Source organism: Protopterus annectens, chromosome 9.part0 (genome assembly GCF_019279795.1).
Source record: "Protopterus annectens isolate FY-2018-M chromosome 9.part0, PAN1.0, whole genome shotgun sequence".
NCBI classification, from domain to species: Eukaryota; Metazoa; Chordata; order Ceratodontiformes; family Protopteridae; genus Protopterus; species Protopterus annectens.
Genome location: NC_056743.1, coordinates 614,221,779 through 614,242,804, shown reverse-complemented (window position 1 = coordinate 614,242,804; position 21,026 = coordinate 614,221,779). Strand labels below are relative to the sequence as shown.

Below are 21,026 nucleotides of genomic sequence, written 5' to 3'. Positions count from 1 at the left end.
CTGCCTTTTTTTCACCCCTTTAAGGCTACCCTCTAGTTTTCAGTTTAATGGGAAAAGTAAGTATATAATATTAAAAATTGTCTGATTGTCTTTCAGACTCACCTCTTTATTTGTGTTTTGGAAGGTAATTCTTCTACCTATATCTTTGACATTAGTGATGCTGGTAAAATTAGATACTGGCTTTTAGTCACAGTAGCTTTAGCCTGCCTCATTCTACATTTCACAAACTGTAGTTTGCATTATTCCGAAATGTTGAGGTGCTGGGATGCTAATAAATATCCAGAAGTACAGAACTAGTCCAGAAGTGTTAAAGTGGATTTGGAGACAGAGTTACCAGAATTCTTATTTTGACTGTTACATATTTGTGTGATAGCTAATTCAGGGTCATATCCAAGTAAAGTGCTGTCAGGAGTCATAGCAGTAAATCTTTGTGAAAATGACACAAGAAAAAAATATTCATATGTAAAAGTGCCCCATATTTGATCCCACAGTTATTTGGAAAGCAATGAAATGTGCTGATTTTGAATATGGCACAGTTAGATATTTGACAATGACACCCAAGTGTAATAATACTATTCTTTGGGGAGCAGTCATGCTTGTATTATGTTAATGAGGTAAACAACTGGGAAGCTTTTTGAGAAATGATCCAACAAAAGGATAGGAAAGTGTTGTGCTTTGGATATGCTATTCACATGCCCCATAAGGGAAGCAAACATGTGAATAAAGAAAAAAATAAAAACAGTAGAGTTATGTTATTCAACGATGATTACATAATGCCATGACCTGACAAATGATCTATGAATACAGAAACAGGCATATATGAATGAAGAACGCATTAAAAAATTCTCACAATTGCTGAATGTTAATTACAATGACATCCTGCATTTTGAGAAAGTATTGGGTTAACATGTATAGTTCCACGGTGGTGCAGTGGTAGTGTTGTTGCCTCACAGCAATAGGTTCTCCCGTTTGATTCTCGGCTTGGGTTGGGAGTGCCTTCTGTGTGGAGTCTGCATGTCCTTCCCGTGGTCAAATGGGCATTCGAAAGACATGCGTTGAATGGGCATGCCTTCGTTGAAAGTTGGGCGTTGGGCTGGCAACTCAACACCATAAAAAAACCCAAAAAAACTGCCAATCATTAGCGGACCGGAGTTCCGCTGTGGCGACTCCTAACTGGGAAAAGCCGAAAGAACAACAACATTCGGTTAACATGTATATGCTTTGTTCTAATAAACTAAGCCAGAACAGGTATGTAACCTTGATTTTCATTATATTAAACAAGTAAGCCCAGATGTAGAGAACAGTCCAACGAATCCACCACAGCTCGGACACCAGGAAAATATTTTTATTTTTATTTTTATTTTTATTGAGACACTGAGTAAATACTCCAACGAAAAGAGAAACTCCAAACAGTGAAACTGTTATTCTAGTAAACTGCAAATCTGGTTAAGTGCTTTCATCTGCAACGTAACAGACTTCCTCAGAACCAGGTTTTCAAATAAAATCAACCTATTTAAAAACATTTTGGCGCCAGAAATGGCTGATTGATTTAAAGGGGCTATTCACATACCCTGTAAAATATAATATGTAAACAATATAATGTATAAACAATAGCTCAGGGCAGATTTTTGTAATGTAATATAGATTTATATAATATAATATAAACAGTACATCTGGTGACTGTTAAAAACACATAATAATACAGTGTGTTTTAAACATATTAAATACAAATATATGAATATATAAATGAATACTATTGTCACAATAAATGAATACTAAAAACTAATTACTATATTGTGCCTTTGTCTAACACAATTCATAACCATAGTCCTATATGTGTTGTTAAAATATTGTTAAAATCATAAACATTGCTGTGTAACTAAAATAACAAGAATACATAGGCTAATAGATAATATATAATCAAATGTACATACTAATAAATTGTTAAATACTTATTGAGTATTTATTAAATACTTATTAAATACTAGTAAAATACTAAAAAAGTGCTCTAATGGAAAACTCATCAGATGTGAAGTAAAATTAATATAGTGTAATATACATAATAATATACAATATAATATACACTATACAAAAACATGTATAATATACTCCAGTCCATCTACGAAAGAAATTTAATGCTTATAAAACTTTTAAATTGTAATTTATTCAATCCAATGCATTGGATTGAATAAATTACAATTTAAAAGTTTTATAAGCATTAAATTTCTTTCGTAGATGGACTGGAGTATATTATACATGTTTTTGTATAGTGTATATTATATTGTATATTATTATGTATATTACACTATATTAATTTTACTTCACATCTGATGAGTTTTCCATTAGAGCACTTTTGTAAGTATTTTACTAGTATTTAATAAGTATTTAATAAATACTCAATAAGTATTTAACAATTTATTAGTATGTACATTTGATTATATATTATCTATTAGCCTATGTATTCTTGTTATTTTAGTTACACAGCAATGTTTATGATTTTAACAATATTTTAACAACACATATAGGACTATGGTTATGAATTGTGTTAGACAAAGGCACAATATAGTAATTAGTTTTTAGTATTCATTTATTGTGACAATAGTATTCATTTATATATTCATATATTTGTATTTAATATGTTTAAAACACACTGTATTATTATGTGTTTTTAACAGTCACCAGATGTACTGTTTATATTATATTATATAAATCTATATTACATTACAAAAATCTGCCCTGAGCTATTGTTTATACATTATATTGTTTACATATTATATTTTACAGGGTATGTGAATAGCCCCTTTAAATCAATCAGCCATTTCTGGCGCCAAAATGTTTTTAAATAGGTTGATTTTATTTGAAAACCTGGTTCTGAGGAAGTCTGTTACGTTGCAGATGAAAGCGCTTAACCAGATTTGCAGTTTACTAGAATAACAGTTTCACTGTTTGGAGTTTCTCTTTTCGTTGGAGTATTTACTCAGTGTCTCAATAAAAATAAAAATAAAAATATTTTCCTGGTGTCCGAGCTGTGGTGGATTCGTTGGACTGTTCTCTACATCTGGGCTTACGTATTATATTAAACAAAACCTGCAACTCTTTTTTTTCTTTAATGCCTTTACCTCCCCTTAGAGACTTTACTTTTCTTTATTTATTTTTTATTTTTCAATGGAGCTGACTGCCATCAGCTGTATCTCAATACATTCCCCATTCATCTCTTGAACCTACCCTGACGTTAGATTAAGACACCCTCAAAGATGGAAAATCCTTAATATAAATAGCAGGGAAAGTGTGCACAAAGGGGACCAGAGGGTCTTGGTATGGTGTCATACTGACAGCTGCCTTTAATGATTTTTTTTTATTGTAAGAAACAAACTCTGTGAACCTAACTACCTGAGAAGAATCACAAAGGTTCAAATGCTCTTTCCACGTGACATTAGATGTTCTGCATTTTTGCTTCAACTGGCTCTGTGCTGGGTATAGTTACAAAGAAAGCTGAGGATAAGAAAGACTATTTTTATTTCAAATTTCTATTAATAGTTCATATAAAATAATATAATCATATACACATTAACTAAAATATTAATTTCAATTAAGTGCAATTCTTAAAAGTAAAAAAAATAACATCTAACCTTTGTAATAACATCATTTATTTACTCAGCATACAGTTTCCATACTGTACCTAAATACGGGCAACATGTAAGTATTTTAGACATCTCTGTGTTATTCATAGTTAAAATATAAGGGAAAAAATGTAATGGGAATGTATGACTATGGTTCTAAAGTTAAGTACCTGTGGCCCTAACAAGACCACTTTTATTTATTTGGTATGCTCTCTCAACAATATGTAATTAAATTTTCTTTAATAAGATGTGTTAGTTATTGACTTAATAGTGGACTGTGTGACGTTTAGCTTTATATTTTAACTATTCATAACTAAATACTGTTTTTTGTATGTATCATCGAAAGAAAGCCAGTTGTAGCTTCAACTGGATGAAGCAAAGCTGTGAACGATGCAAAGAAATTAAAATGACACTAGAAGTCATCTTTTACAGGGACAAGCCTCCCCTGCACACCCTATGTGGGAAGCTTCAATTCAACATCCAGTTTACATCCATAGGTATAAACTTAAGTATATATCTATAAACTAACACATCCATAGAACAACAATGGAGAAGAAAGAAAAATACCCAAACTTTCATTCTCTGCATTCCTCTACCACAAATATGCTACCAGTTATATCCTACAGAGAACAGTGCATCCATTTTACTAATGCATACTAACGCTAACCCTGCCCTTACTTCTAACTTTGGAACTTACCTTAGAAAAAGCCCCTTCGTTACCACTACCACTACATAAGACAGGCTCAGGCACAGACAAATGCACCAGTAAGCAGGAACAATACTAAAGCTACACCCCTATCTAACACTAATTCTAACAGGCAACACTTGCACAAACACATTCCCATTCCAGACCTAATACTGACTCACTTATCTCTGTCTACATTCTGAACTGTCTCTATTCTGATATTGGCCTTCGGAGTGTGTGTGTGTGTGTGTGTGTGTGTGTGTGTGTGTGTGTGTGTGTGTGTGTGTGTGTGTCTATTTTACACAGACAAGCCTATCTCGTCATATGATTCATTTGAACAAGTGTAACATGTGTAAAATAAGCAGGAAGTTTTTGGTTTGTTGTTTTCCTTCTACATGAGGTGAATTACGATTAAACAATTGATTACCATGCATATACAAGTACACACACATGTGCAACACAGATACACTTCAGAAGCTCGAAATACTGAAATATTAAATTGCAGTGTTTCGAGACGAAAAAGTTGAATCCTGAGAACAGCGAAAGTTCAGAAGCGTGAAATTCAAAACCTTGAATACCGGAGGTTTTGAATTTCGTGCTTCTGAGGTTTCGCTGTGGCTATGTATTCAGGTAAGTGTGTGTCTGTGTTAAGGGTTTTGGGTAGGGGCTATGGTGTGTGTTAGTGTGTTTTGTTGCTGTGATGTGTGTGTGCGAGAAGAATGTAGCTTGTGTGGTGGTGTTTTGTGTATGTTTGTATGTAGTGCGACCTCGGAGTGAGAATATTTAAGTAGGGGGGGATGTGGGGGGAGCAGGGGGGGCTTGCCCCCTGCATTTATGTAGTAGAGAGGTTGTGTGTGTGTGGGGAGAATGGTGTGTGTGTGTGTGTGTGTGTGTGTGTGTGTGTGTGTGTGTGTGTGTATGTGTGTGTGTATGTGTGTGTGTGTGTGTGTGCAGTAGTATCACGAAATTCAAAATATCTGGTGTGTGAGATTTTGAATTTCACGGTTTTGAGTTTTCGTGGTTTTGTGTATTCAACTTTTTAGGCTTGAAATACTGAAATTCGATATTTCAGTATTTCAAGCTTCTGAAGTGAATCCGCACACACACACACACACACACACACACACACACACACACACTGTATATATATATATATATATATATATATATATATATATATATATATATATATATATATATATATATATAAGTTTGTGTGTGTGCATGCGTGCATGTCCATGTGCCCGTATGTGTGTGTGTGTGTGTGTGTGTGTGTGTTATTTAGGTGATGGACAATATCAGCACAGATGATTAAAAATTACCTGACTGAACATTGCTAGCTCTCTTTCTGTGGAAGACCATGAAGAGTGCAGATTGGTGAGCTTGCCTTTTCCCCACTGTTGAGCGGTCTCAGATTTGGTATATATAATTAGCAATGGGGTGTATGGGGTTGCAGGGTGGGGATAAAAAGATCTCCAGTACCAGAAATTTTATTTAGTGTAGGGACTTTAAATCTTGTCCATAAATAGGTACAACAGACCTGTTTTTTGCTAAAACAGCTCCTTCAGTGCTGTCTATAGCTCTCTATCTATCTATCTATCTATATATATATATATATATATATATATATATATATATATATATATACACATATATATATGAGTTTCTGCTGTATTGTCAAGTAGCGCTTTCACTGATACCTGCTTCAACAAGATGCATTGACTCCTTCCTGTTCTATAGAGTCACAGAGAATGGAAGAATATCACTTGTTCCTCTCTAGGATCTATGTTTAAGCATGTTATTAATGAATGGAAGTCAATGATGATTAAGGATAACATTGCATCTAGGTGACACGTGACACTCATATATAGATGGGTCTACTTCAAATGAGTGAAAGCTCACAATATCAAATCCCAAATCATCGAGACGAGTTTGCCAAAACTGCAAAACATTGAAAGTACACAACATTGAACCTCAGAAGATTGAATAGAGGTTACTGATGTGAAGTCAGTAGCAGCAGTCTTAACATACTTGTAAATGTGCCTTTTTCTTTGTGGTAGTGCAATCTTGGAGTTGGTATATTTAATTTATGGGGGTGTGGTGAGCAGAGCCCCACCACATGGGGGGTACTGGGGAGTATGCACCCCCTGCAAATATGGTGTTATATAGTTATTATTGAGTTTAAATTATTTATTGAAGTTTTGTTCCATTAAGGTGGTTTGGCATTATGGGTAAAGTTAGTACTGGATGTTGAATGTGCAGTGTAGGGTGAGTTATTTTTTAGTTTTGGTTACTGGAAAGTTTATGTTGATGTTTTGCTATATTTTTAATATTTAGATTGGTTAGGGATAACCGGAGAGTTGGTTTCGATGTTTTCCAGTTTTGGCAAACTTGTCTCAATGATTTGAGATTTGATATTGTGTCCTTCGCTCATTTGAAGTACATATATATATATGTGTGTGTGTGTGTGTGTGTGTGTGTGTGTGTGTGTGTGTGTGTGTGTGTGTGTCTGTGTCTGTGTTTGTGTGTATTATTATAAAATACTGTTTACATGTATCTTTTAGTGTAACAAGCAATTTAGGTTTAGATGGTATAACAAATAAACAGGAAATTAGAGACATTTGTCAGTATTTATGTGATGTGTTTTGATATTCAACACACACATATTTCACGACTAGAGAAATTTAAATGATTACACTCTTATTTTCTAACAAAACAGAGTGTAACTCCATGAAGGAATAAAATACCAGACTTGAGATACTTTGCCTTTTGTAACACAATAAAATGAAATAAGTAGTTTGGCATTTGATTCTGTTTCCTTTTTGTCCAGTATGGCTACTACTTTATTCTGACAGTAGGCTACAACTAGCAGATACAGCTCATTCAGAGGTTAAGATGCACAGAGAATGTGACATTTACATGATTCCCTAAATCTCAATTGTTTGTACAATTCATGTTTGGTATAATCAACAGAGGTCATGTTTTGGCATTCCCTCACATTGATAACTTCATAGCAAGTGTTTTGAATAATCAGACTACCATTAATAATGTTTGCAAAAAGATGCGTGCATGCAGATGAGTTTGGGCGGGATTCAGAGATCCAACTTGTATTGGAAAGCCTGCCTCATACAAGATTGCTCAGTGTGAGTGCTGAAAGTCTGTGGCAACACTAACCTCAACTATGTCTAATGTCACATCAGGCACATGTGATAGTTACAGGCATAATTAAGTGAAACTATATGTTTAAATGCCATACATAATGCAATATAACCTGGGGTGTATCCTGTGTAGTATTACTGTCATACTGCTGGTGGATGAGGAACAATAAGGACTTTGATCATTAGGAATGACAGACTGACACTACAGAAATCTTATGTAGACATTGGTGCTGTTAAATGATTAATATGTAACTTCAGATGGAGTCATTTAATGACCTTTCTTGTATTTTCTTTTATCTCCTAAGAGGAATTAACAGCTTAGAGATGGTACTCCTGCCGGAATGGAAACAAGTTAAGAATATGTCTAAGGAAGCATTGCTCATAATTTGACTGTAAAAAGCTGACTTCCTAAAAGTTGACCTTCCAAAAGAACAAAACAAATGCCCAAATCCAAAAGGGTGAAACCCCCGTTTCTTGTTTTTTTGCAGGGGTATCACCCCCCACACCCCTCAGGCTTATATATACCAACTCCACAGTTGCAACAACTCAAAGAAGGGAGAAATCTCCCTAAAGAAGCAAATCTTTGCTGCTGCACAATTAAAAATCACACCAGCAATGATTTCCTATGGGAAAAAGCATTCGACATTGTGAAGTTTGTCTTTTTTTTTCTGCAGGCTACTGATGCTGGAGAAATTTCACCTTGAGCATGTGTAGGGAAGCCTCATATCACAGCTAACACTTCTGTTAGTAAAATTCAGTTTAATAAATACATAGAAAAGCAAATAATTTCTTAGAAAAGAGTAGTTGCCATCTTATTAAAGTAATGCAATATCTCAACCTCTTTTTTGAAATAACATTTGTTATTTGATAGCTACCTTGTGTTTACTGATACACCATTAGAAAATGTCTAGTACTTAACAGGGTTGATGGGGTTTGTTGAATCCTTACCTTGAAAGCAGACAAAATAATATGCATTGCTACAGAAGGCATCACTCCAGTTTGATGACATAGCAGTGCACATGTCTCTGTGTTGCCCAGGTTGTCTATCAAGCCATCGTGAGTACATGAACTGATCTCCATTTGACCATTGCCAAAGGTAAGTACTGGCGTTGCGATATAAACCAATCCATACACCAGGAGTATTTGTTTTTTGAATTAGATCATTAATAAGGTCCATCTGCTTCTGACTGCCAATTGCCACTAGGTCTGTGTAATGGCTTTGACAATACTCCTGAGCTTGCAGCCAGTCCCGGTTTTCTGTCACTAAAACATAATACCGATATAACAAAGATGGACAAAAGCAGAGAGCTGTAGAAAGAAAGAAAGATGAAACTGTTTATTTCCCTGAAACTTTCTGACTTCTAAGGTACTACTGTATCTGGTTTATATAGTCATATTTAAATTACCTCCTGACAGATAGAAGAGAGCACTGATCCTTGGCATATCTTCGGTTAATCCAAGATTAAAATGCACAAAATGTGCCTGTTCTTTTCCTGCTGAAATATAAAAAAGGTTTGTTATAAAAAATATTTATCATCTTGGGTGACATGCATTATTTTAAACACTTTCCTTTCAGTAGCTTGCTCACAAAATGAATGCTTCACAAATCATAGATTTTTTTCATAAAATAAAGTTGACACTTCCCAAGATAAAAAAAATGCACGTTTTTAGGGCATATATTAGGCAGCAATCTAATCAGGAAGGATATTTCTCAAATATCTACAAATTAGCACATCATTGTACAATACAACTTGTATCTGTAATGAAAGATATTCTTGGAAGCTTAAAATGTATTTGATTTAACTGAAAATAATTTACAAATAAGCTATTGTATGGGTGTGTCAGAAATGGATAAAAACTGAAACACTAAACTGCTACTTTTCACAGTATGTTTGATACAGTCATTGCCCTCAGGAATATTAATTTCTGTAATTTAACAGCATTCTTTCGCACACGCAGAACACAGTCCTGTACTGTATATTAGGTACTTAAAGCAACACAAATTAATAAAAAATGACTTACCTTGACATGAAGTCAGTGAATTATCAGTCTTAAGTTGACAGCATTGTTCTCCTTCTCACTACAAAGTGGTTAATGAACATGTTAACAAGAAGACTACAGCTGCAAACAGGATGCAAATTATTTTGTGATGCAACAGTTGCTAACATTGTGGTCAGTGCAGGCATGCCCTAAAGAGTAAAACACATACATCTTAATATGCATAGGCATGTGGAATACATTTCATCTGATATAATTAAATTCTAACCTTTCTACCACTGAATTCTGCAAACTAGTTAATGCAGATTATAATGTTATTGTCAGGTTCTCTTTACGTGAAATGCTTTTGCAAAATGTAAGAACCAAATTTATTTTCTAAGACAGTGTGCTGTTCAAATCAGAATCATATGTGATACAGAAATGTGAGTAACTGAAGATTAACTAATTACGTCTGAATCATAAATGAGGTTCGGACTGAATCAGGCATTAGAAATGTAACAGATAAGTTGCTGGAATATTATGTTGTTTAGGGTTAGAGTCATCAAGGCTTGCAAGAGCCTGATGGTATGTGGAACCATTCCCCCAACAGAAAATGGTAATCAGAACTTACTTTTGACACTGCTCAATTAGCTGAACAGATTTAGCTCATACAGAAGTGTCATAAAATGGTATTATATCTATTTGGTATACAATTCTGTTTCATTACTTTTGTAAACAGTAAATCAAAGCACTGAACTGTTAGTTAAAATAAATATCTATACTATTCAAAAAAATTCTAATGTAGGTATTAAATGTGTTTCGTAGCAGTTGGTTTATTAACAACTACCTCTTTAGAGAATTGGGCAAGATCATGTTTAATAAAATAGTATTGGTGCCATAATCTTCTAAACATTAACTGGATTGAACATGAATAAAATATAATGGCAAAATGAAGCACAAAGACCATAAAATATGAACAAAACTTCAGTTTATTCAGGCAAGCTCTTTCACCACACTGATGTGACTTCTTCAGACCATCTATCACTAAAAACATAAAATACCTCTTTTATATAAAAATTTTAAATAGAAACATCCAATAAAACATTCACTTACTGTCAGGAAAATATGTATTAATGTGTGTATGCTTAATGCTAATTAGAAACCAAATAAGTTAACACGTTTTTCATTCTATTTTATATGCACTGTTTTATATATAGTTGAGTTTCATATGAGACTGAAAAGATGCTTTTTAATACTGCAGTGTGTTTTCTGAAACTTGCAAGATGCCCTCTGATCTAATAATTGCTAGCACAGCAATATCCATGTTTATGCCTTTTGGAAATGTACTTGAGAAGCAGGTGGTTATCTGCTAGGTCAGGAGAGAATGAATAAACAATGCTATATCCTGTAAATGTAATGATTTTAAACAATCAGTTCTGTTCAAAGTATGAGAACATGTGCAGCTGCAGAAGTTTAGAGATAGTGTAGACAAAGGATTGTTAGAGAAATGAACTGCTTGCTTTGTGCTTGAATTAGCCATAGTACCTTGAATGGTAACATTGCATGTATCTAACCGGTGGTAGCCAAGGCCACATTGTTTTCCTTAGGAAGTTTCTCACAAAAAATTGATAAATCATCAGAATTTTATGAAAGCAATTATTAGTAAATGATGATGACAAAACTTGTGATTCACTACGTCAGCTTGGTAGGCAATGTCTTATTAGAAAGTGTATAAAAATGTAAGCATTTTCTGTTTCTAGTTAGACAAACTCTGTATTAGCACGTTTTTGTCTCCTTGCTGCAAGATTAAAGTGCCTTAACGTGAACCTACCATGTTTTGATCATTTTTAAAGTATATTTTCCTTTGACAGTTTGGTCCTTCGGACCGGAAAGTACCTCTCACTCTAGGCCTAGGTCAGAATTGGGCCCGGTGGCATGTACCCATACGGAGAAGTGGCCACGTCGGCTCTTCTGTTTTGAAAGACCTCTGACTGAATTGTCGTTCGAAAGAGGCCAGCCACTGTTTCTGATATGGGATTGGAGGACGAGTCAACGTTCCGGTGGATCAACTCATGGAGGGTCAGGTAAGGAGGAATTTACCTTTTTTCTGTTTTAGATCAGGGACTTGCTACAGTATTGTTTTGTCAGGGAGATTTGCATGTGCAGATCAGGGACAAAAAGATTGCTGTTTTGTCATAGATCAGGGAAACAGAATAGGTAGACAGTTATTCTAGATAAACTGTGAAAAGGTGTAAAAGCATGGTACCACGTGATAAGAAGGGTTAAGTAACAATTTTTAGCTTAGCTAAGGCAACATGGGAAATCAGTGCACGAAAAGTTCCCGAGACCCGCCCCTAACCGAAGACACAAAATATATGCAATTACAGCGTGCCGATAATGTTAAGTATTATACAAAATGGGTTGATAAATACAAATTTGATGGTAATCTAGATAAATCTTCACTTATTAAACTTGTTAGACAACTTAAAACAGACGTGAAAGGTCAGCTAAAAAAGCAACGGCAATTAGGAGTACCTCAGGCACACAGGTGGCTTGAGGAAGCAAATCGCAGGGAACAAAAGATTAAAAATTCAAAAGCAATGTTCTTAGATAAAGAAGATAATAACTTGGTAATAGTGACAGCCCCTCCCCCCTCCGCATCCTTTACCGGAATATGAAGTGAGTGGACAAGCTGATCCACCTCCGCTATACCCAGCTGTTCCTGCAACATCAAAACCGTTTGTCAGGGATCCTATCAAGACCAGGTCTCGAACACGTAACTTGAGAGGGGACATTGAATTATATGAAATAAATAGAAATTCACAAGCTATGAGTGAGGAAGAGATATGTCCACTCATGGAAGTACCAAATCCACAGGCAGGACAGGATCCAACTCTTCTAGTATATAGACCGTGGACACTGGAAGACATCTGGAAAGCCACAGAGGGAATTCCCCATCCAAAAGTTAATTTTAGAAAATTCTTAGAAGACTTACAGGGCATAAGGTTAAGTTACCATTTGAATGGAGAAGAAGTAGAAAAAGTAGTTAGAAAAATTGTAGGTCCAGATTGGCACATGATCAGTGGCAACTGGAATCCCCGTGACGCAGAGCTTAGACCACTCCCACATAGTAACGCAGAACTGGACAACAGAGTGAAAGGTCTGATAGACCGAATCTCTGAGAAATGGAAGCCTAGGGCTGATTGGACTTGCATTAATCAATGCATACAACAAGAAGGTGAAACTGTTGATAGCTAATATGCCAGATTATTAGAATGTTTTAATAACCATTGTGGAATGCAGGTACCTGAAGATCAAACACATGATTCCCCATATGAACAACAGCTAAAGAATGCATTCTTAAAAGGCAGTACAGCTCCCATTAGCAGCTTTATTACAAAGCACATGGTAGATCATCGTACAAGTAGATTACAGTCATTACTTGAATATGCAAGACATGCCAAAAGGCATTTTAATAGAAAAAAGAAAAAGAAAACTCAAGTATTTGCAGTAGAAGATGGGTCAGAAGTCTTTGTAGTACAAACTGGGAAGAAGGGTAAAAAAAATACCCAGGGAAACAAACAATCTGATAAACAATCAGAAGACTTTGAAGAGAGAAAGAAAAGGGGTGAATGTTTCAAATGCGGGAAAAAGGGACATTTGGCAAGGGATTGCAGGCTAAATAAGAAGGTAACCACGGAAGATAAGGAGGGTGAGGAATGACTATATGATAGCCAAGAATCACTGGATAAGAATGAACAGGAAAAGACAAATGCAAATGTGGTAGCAAGGGTAGAGGATGTGACAGAAGGGATAGAGGATGTACATGAATTCATAAATGATGAAGAAAATTAAATTTTAGACTTAGCATTATTGAGCTTAGAGCTCTACTTAGCAGACACAAAACCAGAAGTTACGCTTCTGGTAGAGGGGAGGGAAGTCAAATTTTTGTGTGACTCAGGGGCTTCACGGACCCTGATACATCCTTCCAAACTACCAGAAAATTCAGAATCACTAGACTACATATTAGTGAAAGCAGCTAATGGACAGCTGTATCGGGAGCCACTCTCCCACAACATAGCGATAACTGACCCTGTTTCAGGGATGACCCAGAAAAGCAAAATTGTTGTTTCTGCAAAATGCCCAGTGAATCTCTTGGGCAGAGACTTAATGCAGATATTTGGCATAGCCGTAGTTCCAACTATGCAGGGTATGGAAGCACAGTGACAAATGGATACTTTTATAGTGCGACCGGAGGGTGAAACATTTTATTGGTACAGCCAGGACTTAGTTACGACTGGTCCAGGGGCAGTAACCTTAGAATTGATGAACGTAGCCATCAATAAATCCCCCTCCCTTGACACTGATAAACAGCATTTGTTGCATTGTACTCTATATTACTGTAACACACCAGGACCTGATAAAGAATATGAGCAAGAATTGTTTAGAAACCATGCTAATAGGTTAGTATTATGAAATTTGTCCTGGGACACAGAAGGAAACAGTGTAGTAAGCTGTTCATTGCCCCAGGAATTCTTAGCACTTTACAAATCTAATCGGTTATACATGTAAGCTTAACTAAAGATAGAAATTTGAAGTGGGCAGACCTAGGAGAAAAAGTTACAAGGTGGGAAAAACAGACAGAGTTAGAACTCTCTGAACAAGGAGTACAGAAGCAGAAATTGAATTGGATAACACAGACACACCCAGCTGTGCACTCACAGGCAAGTGAGGATAGCTGAGTAGCACTCTTACTAGAGGAAGAGGAAAAAGCCTTACGAGACATACCAGAGACTCTCTGGTCAACAGGGAAATCAGATGTAGGACTTATTCGTACAGCAGGAGCAGTTACTATTATGCCAAAATCAGCATTTAGACCTCAAAAAAGACAGTATCCCTTAAGAAAGGATGCAGAAATAGGAATCAAACCTATAATAGTAGCCTTACTTAAGGAAGGGGTCTTAATAGAATCTCCTGATTCACCATGTAATACACCCTTATTTCCTGTTAGGAAAGCAAATGGGGAATGGCGTATGGTCCAAGATTTACAAGCTGTGAATGATGCAGATATACCTAGGGCACCAACGGTGCCAGATCCACACACTTTATTGAATGATTTGAAACCTCAACAGAAGTATTTTTCTGTGGTAGATATTAGCAATGCATTTTTCTCGATACCGATACACCCAGACAGCCAACATTGGTTTGCATTTACATTTCAGGGGAAACGGTATACATATACGAGACTACCACAGGGATATTGTGAAAGTCCAATGATATTTGCACAAGAAATGGCAAGTAACCTGGTGGGATTTATCCCACCAAAAGGTAGTCAGATTTTACTTTATGTAGACGACATTCTGCTGGCAGCCCCCACCCAGCAAGAATGCAGAGAGGATACCATAGCATTATTACAATTTTTAGCTACTCAAGGACACAAGGTAAACAAAAACAAACTGCAACTTTGGAAAAAACAGGTTAAATACCTGGGATATGTAATATCCAAAGAAGGCAGAAAATTAGATGAAGACAGAAAAACAGCAATATTACAAGCACCTAGACCAACTACCAAGAAGGAAATGATGTCCTTCCTGGGAACTACTAAATTTTGTCAGAGTTAGATACCAAACTATGCTTTGGAGTCTGCTCCGCTGACTAATTTGATATTCAAAAAGCCGATGGCAGCACAGGACTCATTACAGTGGACACCAGAAGCAGAATCAGCTTTCTGCAAACTGAAACAACTGATAGCTTCTTCCTTAGTTTTAGGATTACCAAACTATCATAAGCGATTTTTCCAAACTGTAGACTGTAAGCAAGGTTATATGACATCAGTGTTAACACAACAGCATGGGGACAAACAACTCCCCATAGCTTACTCTTCATCACAGTTAGACCCAGTGGCATGATCCTTGCCCCACTGTGTACAAGCAGTAGTCGCAGCTGCAATGGCAGTGCAGGCTTCAGCCTCAGTAGTATTGTTCCACCCTCTCACATTCTCCTTATAGCCTCTTTCACTAAAATTGCCTTTTAATGCCTCTATTCCCTTTGTATAATCTCCCTCCATATGATGTAACTGGGAGACCCTCATCCCCTGTCCCTTAACCACAATGTAGGTATTAAATGTGTTTCGTAGCAGTTGGTTTGTTAGCAACTACCTCTTGAGAGAATTGGTCAAGATCATGTTTAATAAAATGGTATTGGTGCCATAATCTTCTAAACATTAACTGGATTGAATTCAAAAACACCCGACAGCATTCAAGTTAAGTCTACAATAGAAATGCTGAGGAGTACAGGACATCCTGAAGGCAAATAGTAAACAACTAGCTAAAATCTTAAGAGTGTATTGTGGACATATGCCCACTAAAAATGGAGATATGCAGTATCACTATGTTATGGGAATTTGACTTAGGCAGAGGCATAATTTGGACAAGGCAAGAGGGTAGTGGTTCCAAGTTCAAGCTTTTAGGAGCTAAATTTAGCAGTTAACAGCTGTATGGAAGTGTGGTACCAGCATTAATTTATGAAGCCTTAATGTGTGTGGGTATGAGATGGCTGTTATCATAGTAGTAAGCAGCTTGCTACAGTTATAGAAGGTGACAAGACTTTCTTTTTGCTAGTCCTCAACTCTCAAAGACTTTTTTGTTCCCAGTTTTCTGTTAAGGGGTTTCAATCTGTGGAGGTAGCCAGGGTTACAGATGAGCTATATACAGCACCAAACCTAGGTAACTGCATCTCAACATGGTCAGCAACTCTTGAATGGGTACCAACATCACCTTTTTGTTCTGCTCAGCTTCTACAAGCATCATTGTGTCAGGGGTTTGACCTATGAATTCTCAAGAAAGGACACTCTGGGGTGAGCAGGGATACCTGTACCAAAGTCATACCCTTTGGCATGCATGCTAATAGTGACTCTATTTAAGTTGCACATCACAATTTCAACTGACCTTTTCTGCTATCCTGACACGACTGGGCACTTGATGTTCCTATAAGAGCATACAGTCAACAAATATGTTTTGGTCAGCCTATTGTATTTGTGTGCAGTACAACTGTACAGAAATCTACTGAATGAATATTTTACTAACATGGTGCATTACCCACCCATAGAAATGGTTGGGGGGGTGGACCCATCATTAAGCCAGTATCCATTCTCCCAGGTATGATCCCAAAGCCACTGACCCCTGAGGGACACCAGAAATTCTTCTTTCTCTGTCAGCCTGTTATTTCCAGGGGTTCCCCCATGGATTGCCTCTTACTTGCCTAGGAACGTGCATTTTTCATGGCATAGCATGTCAGTAACATGACGCAGCTTTACTTTGTGATTATGGTTCCCCATGCTTTTTATGTCATGGATCTGCTACACTTGTTCCCATGAAGGTTGGTCCAGCACCTTATCTCCTAACAGGTACAGTCCAGTAGGTCATCATTTTTTGCTGGACCAACATTTTCTAGCTTCTGCCATCCTCCAGACATGTAGCCACTATTGATCACATGACACAGAGCTCTAGACAGAATACTACTGGGACTGGTAGAATGACAGTTACAGACAAAAGGCTAAATTAGTTATAGCTTGTTAACATCACAGAAAAAGGGCCAAACTAGTTATATCATATTAACATCACAGACAAAGGACTAACATAGGTATATCATACTAACATCACAGACAAAGATCCAAACTAGTCATATCATAAGGACATCACATACAAAAGACTAACCCATTCATAACATATTAACATCACAGACAAAGGCTAACCTAGTCATATTATATTAACATCACAGACAAAGGGCTAACCTAAATGTATCATATTAATATTACAGACAAATGACCAACCTAGTTATATCATATTAACATAACAGGCAAAGGGCCAACCTAGTTATATCATACAGACAGCACAGACAAAGGGCTAACCTGGTCATATCATATTAACATCACAGACAAAGGGCTAACCTAGTTGTATCATATTAACATCACAGAAAACGGGCTAACTTAGTCATATCATAGTAACATCACAGACAATGGGCCAACATAGTTATATCATATTAAATTAACAGACAAAGGGCCAACATAGTTATATCATATTAAATTAACAGACAAAGGGCCAAATTAGTCATATCATACTGACATCACAGACAAAGGGCTAACCTAGTCATATCATAGTAACATCACAGACAAAGGACTAACCTAGTTATATCATATTAACATCACAGACAAAGGGCCAACCTAGTTATATCATATTAACATCACAAAGGCTAAACTAGTCATATCATATTAACATCATAGACAAAGGGCTAACCTAGCTGAATCATATTAACATCACAGACAAAGGGCTGACCTAGTTGCATTATATTAACATCACAGACAAAAGGGTAACCCAGTCATATCATATTAAATTAACAGACAAAGAGACAACCTAGTCATATCATATTAACATCACAGACAAAGGGCTAACCTAAATGTGTCATATTAACATCACAGGCAAAGGTCCACCTAGACATATCATATTAGCATCACAGACAAAGGGCTAACCTAATTATATCATATCATTAACATTACAAAGGACTAACCTAATTATATCATATTAACATTTCAGACAAAGGGCTGACATACATATTAACAGCATAATAACATCACAGGGAAAGCTATGGGGATAAGTCATATGATAGATGTAGGGAAAGAAATGGGAATACATACAGACAGTGTACATGCCACACATTGCTATATCAGCAGGTGTACATGCCACACATTGCTACATCAGCAGGTGTACATGCCATGCATTGCTACATATGTACATCTCTCGGGGTTATGCAATTTGGGCAAACACGTATGCGCAGAATAAGACTGTCATCTCTGCTGCCATCAAGAGGAGTCAACTTGGAAAAACTAGGAAACATTTTTGACATGGCCTTACCCACTACAGTGAGGAGATAGCTGTGTGTACATACATCCATACATACAATATTTCAGGCATGGGCAATAATACCCTTCTAGCCTGCAAATATACCAAAACAGTAATTCCCATAATGTGTCAATTTGTTCTTAAAAATATCTGAACTAGTGCTTCCTTTAATATAATTTAATAGTCTAATCCAGTCATCAGCTATTCTGTCAGAAAACCAATGAATACACTTCTCATTCCTATATAATCTTTATAGTTTTTCCAAGTCTTTTGGGTTTCTAATAACATGACGGGAATGGACCCCATTCCTAAGTCAAAGTACAATTAAAGTTCAGGAAATTAGTATTGTTTCACTCTTTGATGTTAGCCAAAAGTGCTGTTCGCAGCATCCGCAATGTGCCCAGTAGTGACTCCTTCTGCAGTTCATACGGTGTTACATGAATTGGTAACATATCTAAATACAACTGTAAATTCTTTTTTTATAAGACCAGTTGCTCCTACTACTGTTGGAACTGTCTGGGTATCTTTCTTTCACATGGCTCTCGTTTCTGCCTGCAGATCGAGGGATGTTATGACTTTGTGTCTCTGTAGGCAAGACACTGTAGTCATTAAGTGTGGCAGTTTCAATGATCAGTGCTACTTTTGTCTTCTTTTCTTGGACCACTATATCCGGTTTTCTAGCATCTATCTTTTGGACTGTTGGTATTGGGTGATCTCATGTGATGTAAACTTCATAATTTTCTATGATTCTCTGTGGCTCATGTTTACAGTGTTTTTCATACACTTCAATACCATAATGTTTGCACAATCTCGCCACATTATTATGCCTTTCAGTATACAGTCCCTCTGCCATTAGAGAGTCGCAACCAGCAATAAGGTGTGTGACTGTTTCCAATTTGGTTCCACAAAACCTACATATGTCTGTTTCTCCCACAAGTTCAATGGACTTAGTAAACCAGCGTGTACGTAGCCCACTGTCTTGGGCTGCCAATATTAACCTTTCATTTCTTGATGTAAATTCACCTCTCCTTAACCATTCCTGCATTCATTCTTGATCAACATGAGACTCTTCCAGAACTTTTCTATACTTGCAACTATATTTATGCTTTTTTCACATTTCTTGCCTTCTCACCTGGTCCTTCACCTTATATTCTTTCTTTTGTTTTTTAGCACATTCAGTTACTGCCTGGTTTTTATCCACTTCTGGTTTGATTTCCATTCCTGCTTGATGTCAATATTCTTCTGTTAAATTAAGCAAAGATGTCATCTTAGATTTATTCTCCTCATGTTTCAAAACTTTCACCACATTTGGATCTTGTGAGGTCAGTAGATATGTGTGGAGTCCCATGATTGCAGATCTATACATGTAATCAATTTCAAGGAGGCCCATCCCTCCTTCAGAATGGGGAATATATAATCTTGGTATACACTGATTTTTATAAATCATCTGGTTAGCATGAAGCATCCTTCTTGTTTTAATATCCAATCTATCCAACACTTTTTGGGGCCAGTTAATCACTCCAAAACTATAAGTTAGGACAGGAAGAGCAAATTGATTTATAGTTTGGATCTTGTTCCTAGGTGTCAATGCTGTTTTCAGGATTAATTTAAGTCTTCTAAAGTACTCCTTACTAAGCTTTATTCGCATCTGTTCATGTTTTATTGCTGATCCTTCATCGGTTCCCAAATATTTATACACCCCCTCTTGCTCAAGTTCTTTTATATCACATTCTTGTCCCAAACTGATGTTTTCCTGGTGTTGCAATTTTCCTTTTTTAAAGGTTGCTTTTGCACATTTATCAAGACCAAATGACATTCAAATATCATCTGAAAAAGTTTTGTCAACCTGCAGCTGTGCTTTCAGTTCTTCATCTGATGAGCTATAAAATTTTAAATCATCGACAAAGAGAAGATGAGAAGTCATTGAACTTTGTTGTTTTCTAGAAGCCAGATTATAGCTATGGCCTAATCGGTTAAGTAAACAGCTTAATGGATTAATGGCAAGGCAGAATAGCAAGGGTGACAGAGAGTAACCCTGGAATATCCCCCTTTGAATTTTTATCCCTGGGATAATAATCTGTTCTTTATCATGGCTTAATTGCAAAGTGGTCTGCCACTGTTTCATGGTTACTGTAATGTAGACAATCAGTGTAGGGTGTATCTTATACATTTTTAAGCACTCTTTTATCCATGAATGTGGGATACTATCAAATGCTTTTTTGTAGTCAGTCCATGCCATACTTAGGTTCTTCCCCTTCTTACAATTCTCCACTATAAACTTGTTTAACAACAACTGGTCCTGTTTTCCATATGATTTTCTTTTATTGCTCTTTTTTTCTACTTCCATAATTGAGTTTTCTTCTAAATGACTATAAACTCTGTTGGCGTCAATTCCCGCGTATATTTTGTACATCGTTGGAAGACAAGTTATTGGTCTATAATTTTTAGGGTAGCTTGCAGGTTCACTCTTAAGTAAGAGCATTGTTTTTCTTGTTGTTAATCAGTGCGGTGTATGTTTGGGGTGTGCATATAAATAATTCTTACTCATGGCGAAACCTCGTGCAAAGAAGTTAATACTTTAAACCAAAATTTAGGTACTGCATCTGGGCCTCAGGTTTTCCAGTTCGAGGCTTGGGGAGTGCCTTCTGTGTGGAGTCTGCATTTCCTCCCCACAGTCGAGTGGCCTCCA

General features: G+C 36.4%; 1 protein-coding gene across 1 annotated transcript in view; it reads right to left on the bottom strand.

Annotated features, from left to right (window-relative positions):
- LOC122810550 (C-type mannose receptor 2-like) overlaps positions 1-21,026 on the bottom strand; it is a 157,322-nt gene that overhangs the window by 79,460 nt on the left and 56,836 nt on the right. Inside the window, exons 2-3 of the mRNA XM_044082132.1 lie at positions 8,870-8,959; positions 8,412-8,771 (exon numbers count right to left, since the gene is read on the bottom strand). Of these exons, the coding sequence (XP_043938067.1) occupies positions 8,412-8,771; positions 8,870-8,959 (450 nt within the window). The remainder of the gene's footprint in view (positions 1-8,411; positions 8,772-8,869; positions 8,960-21,026) is intronic.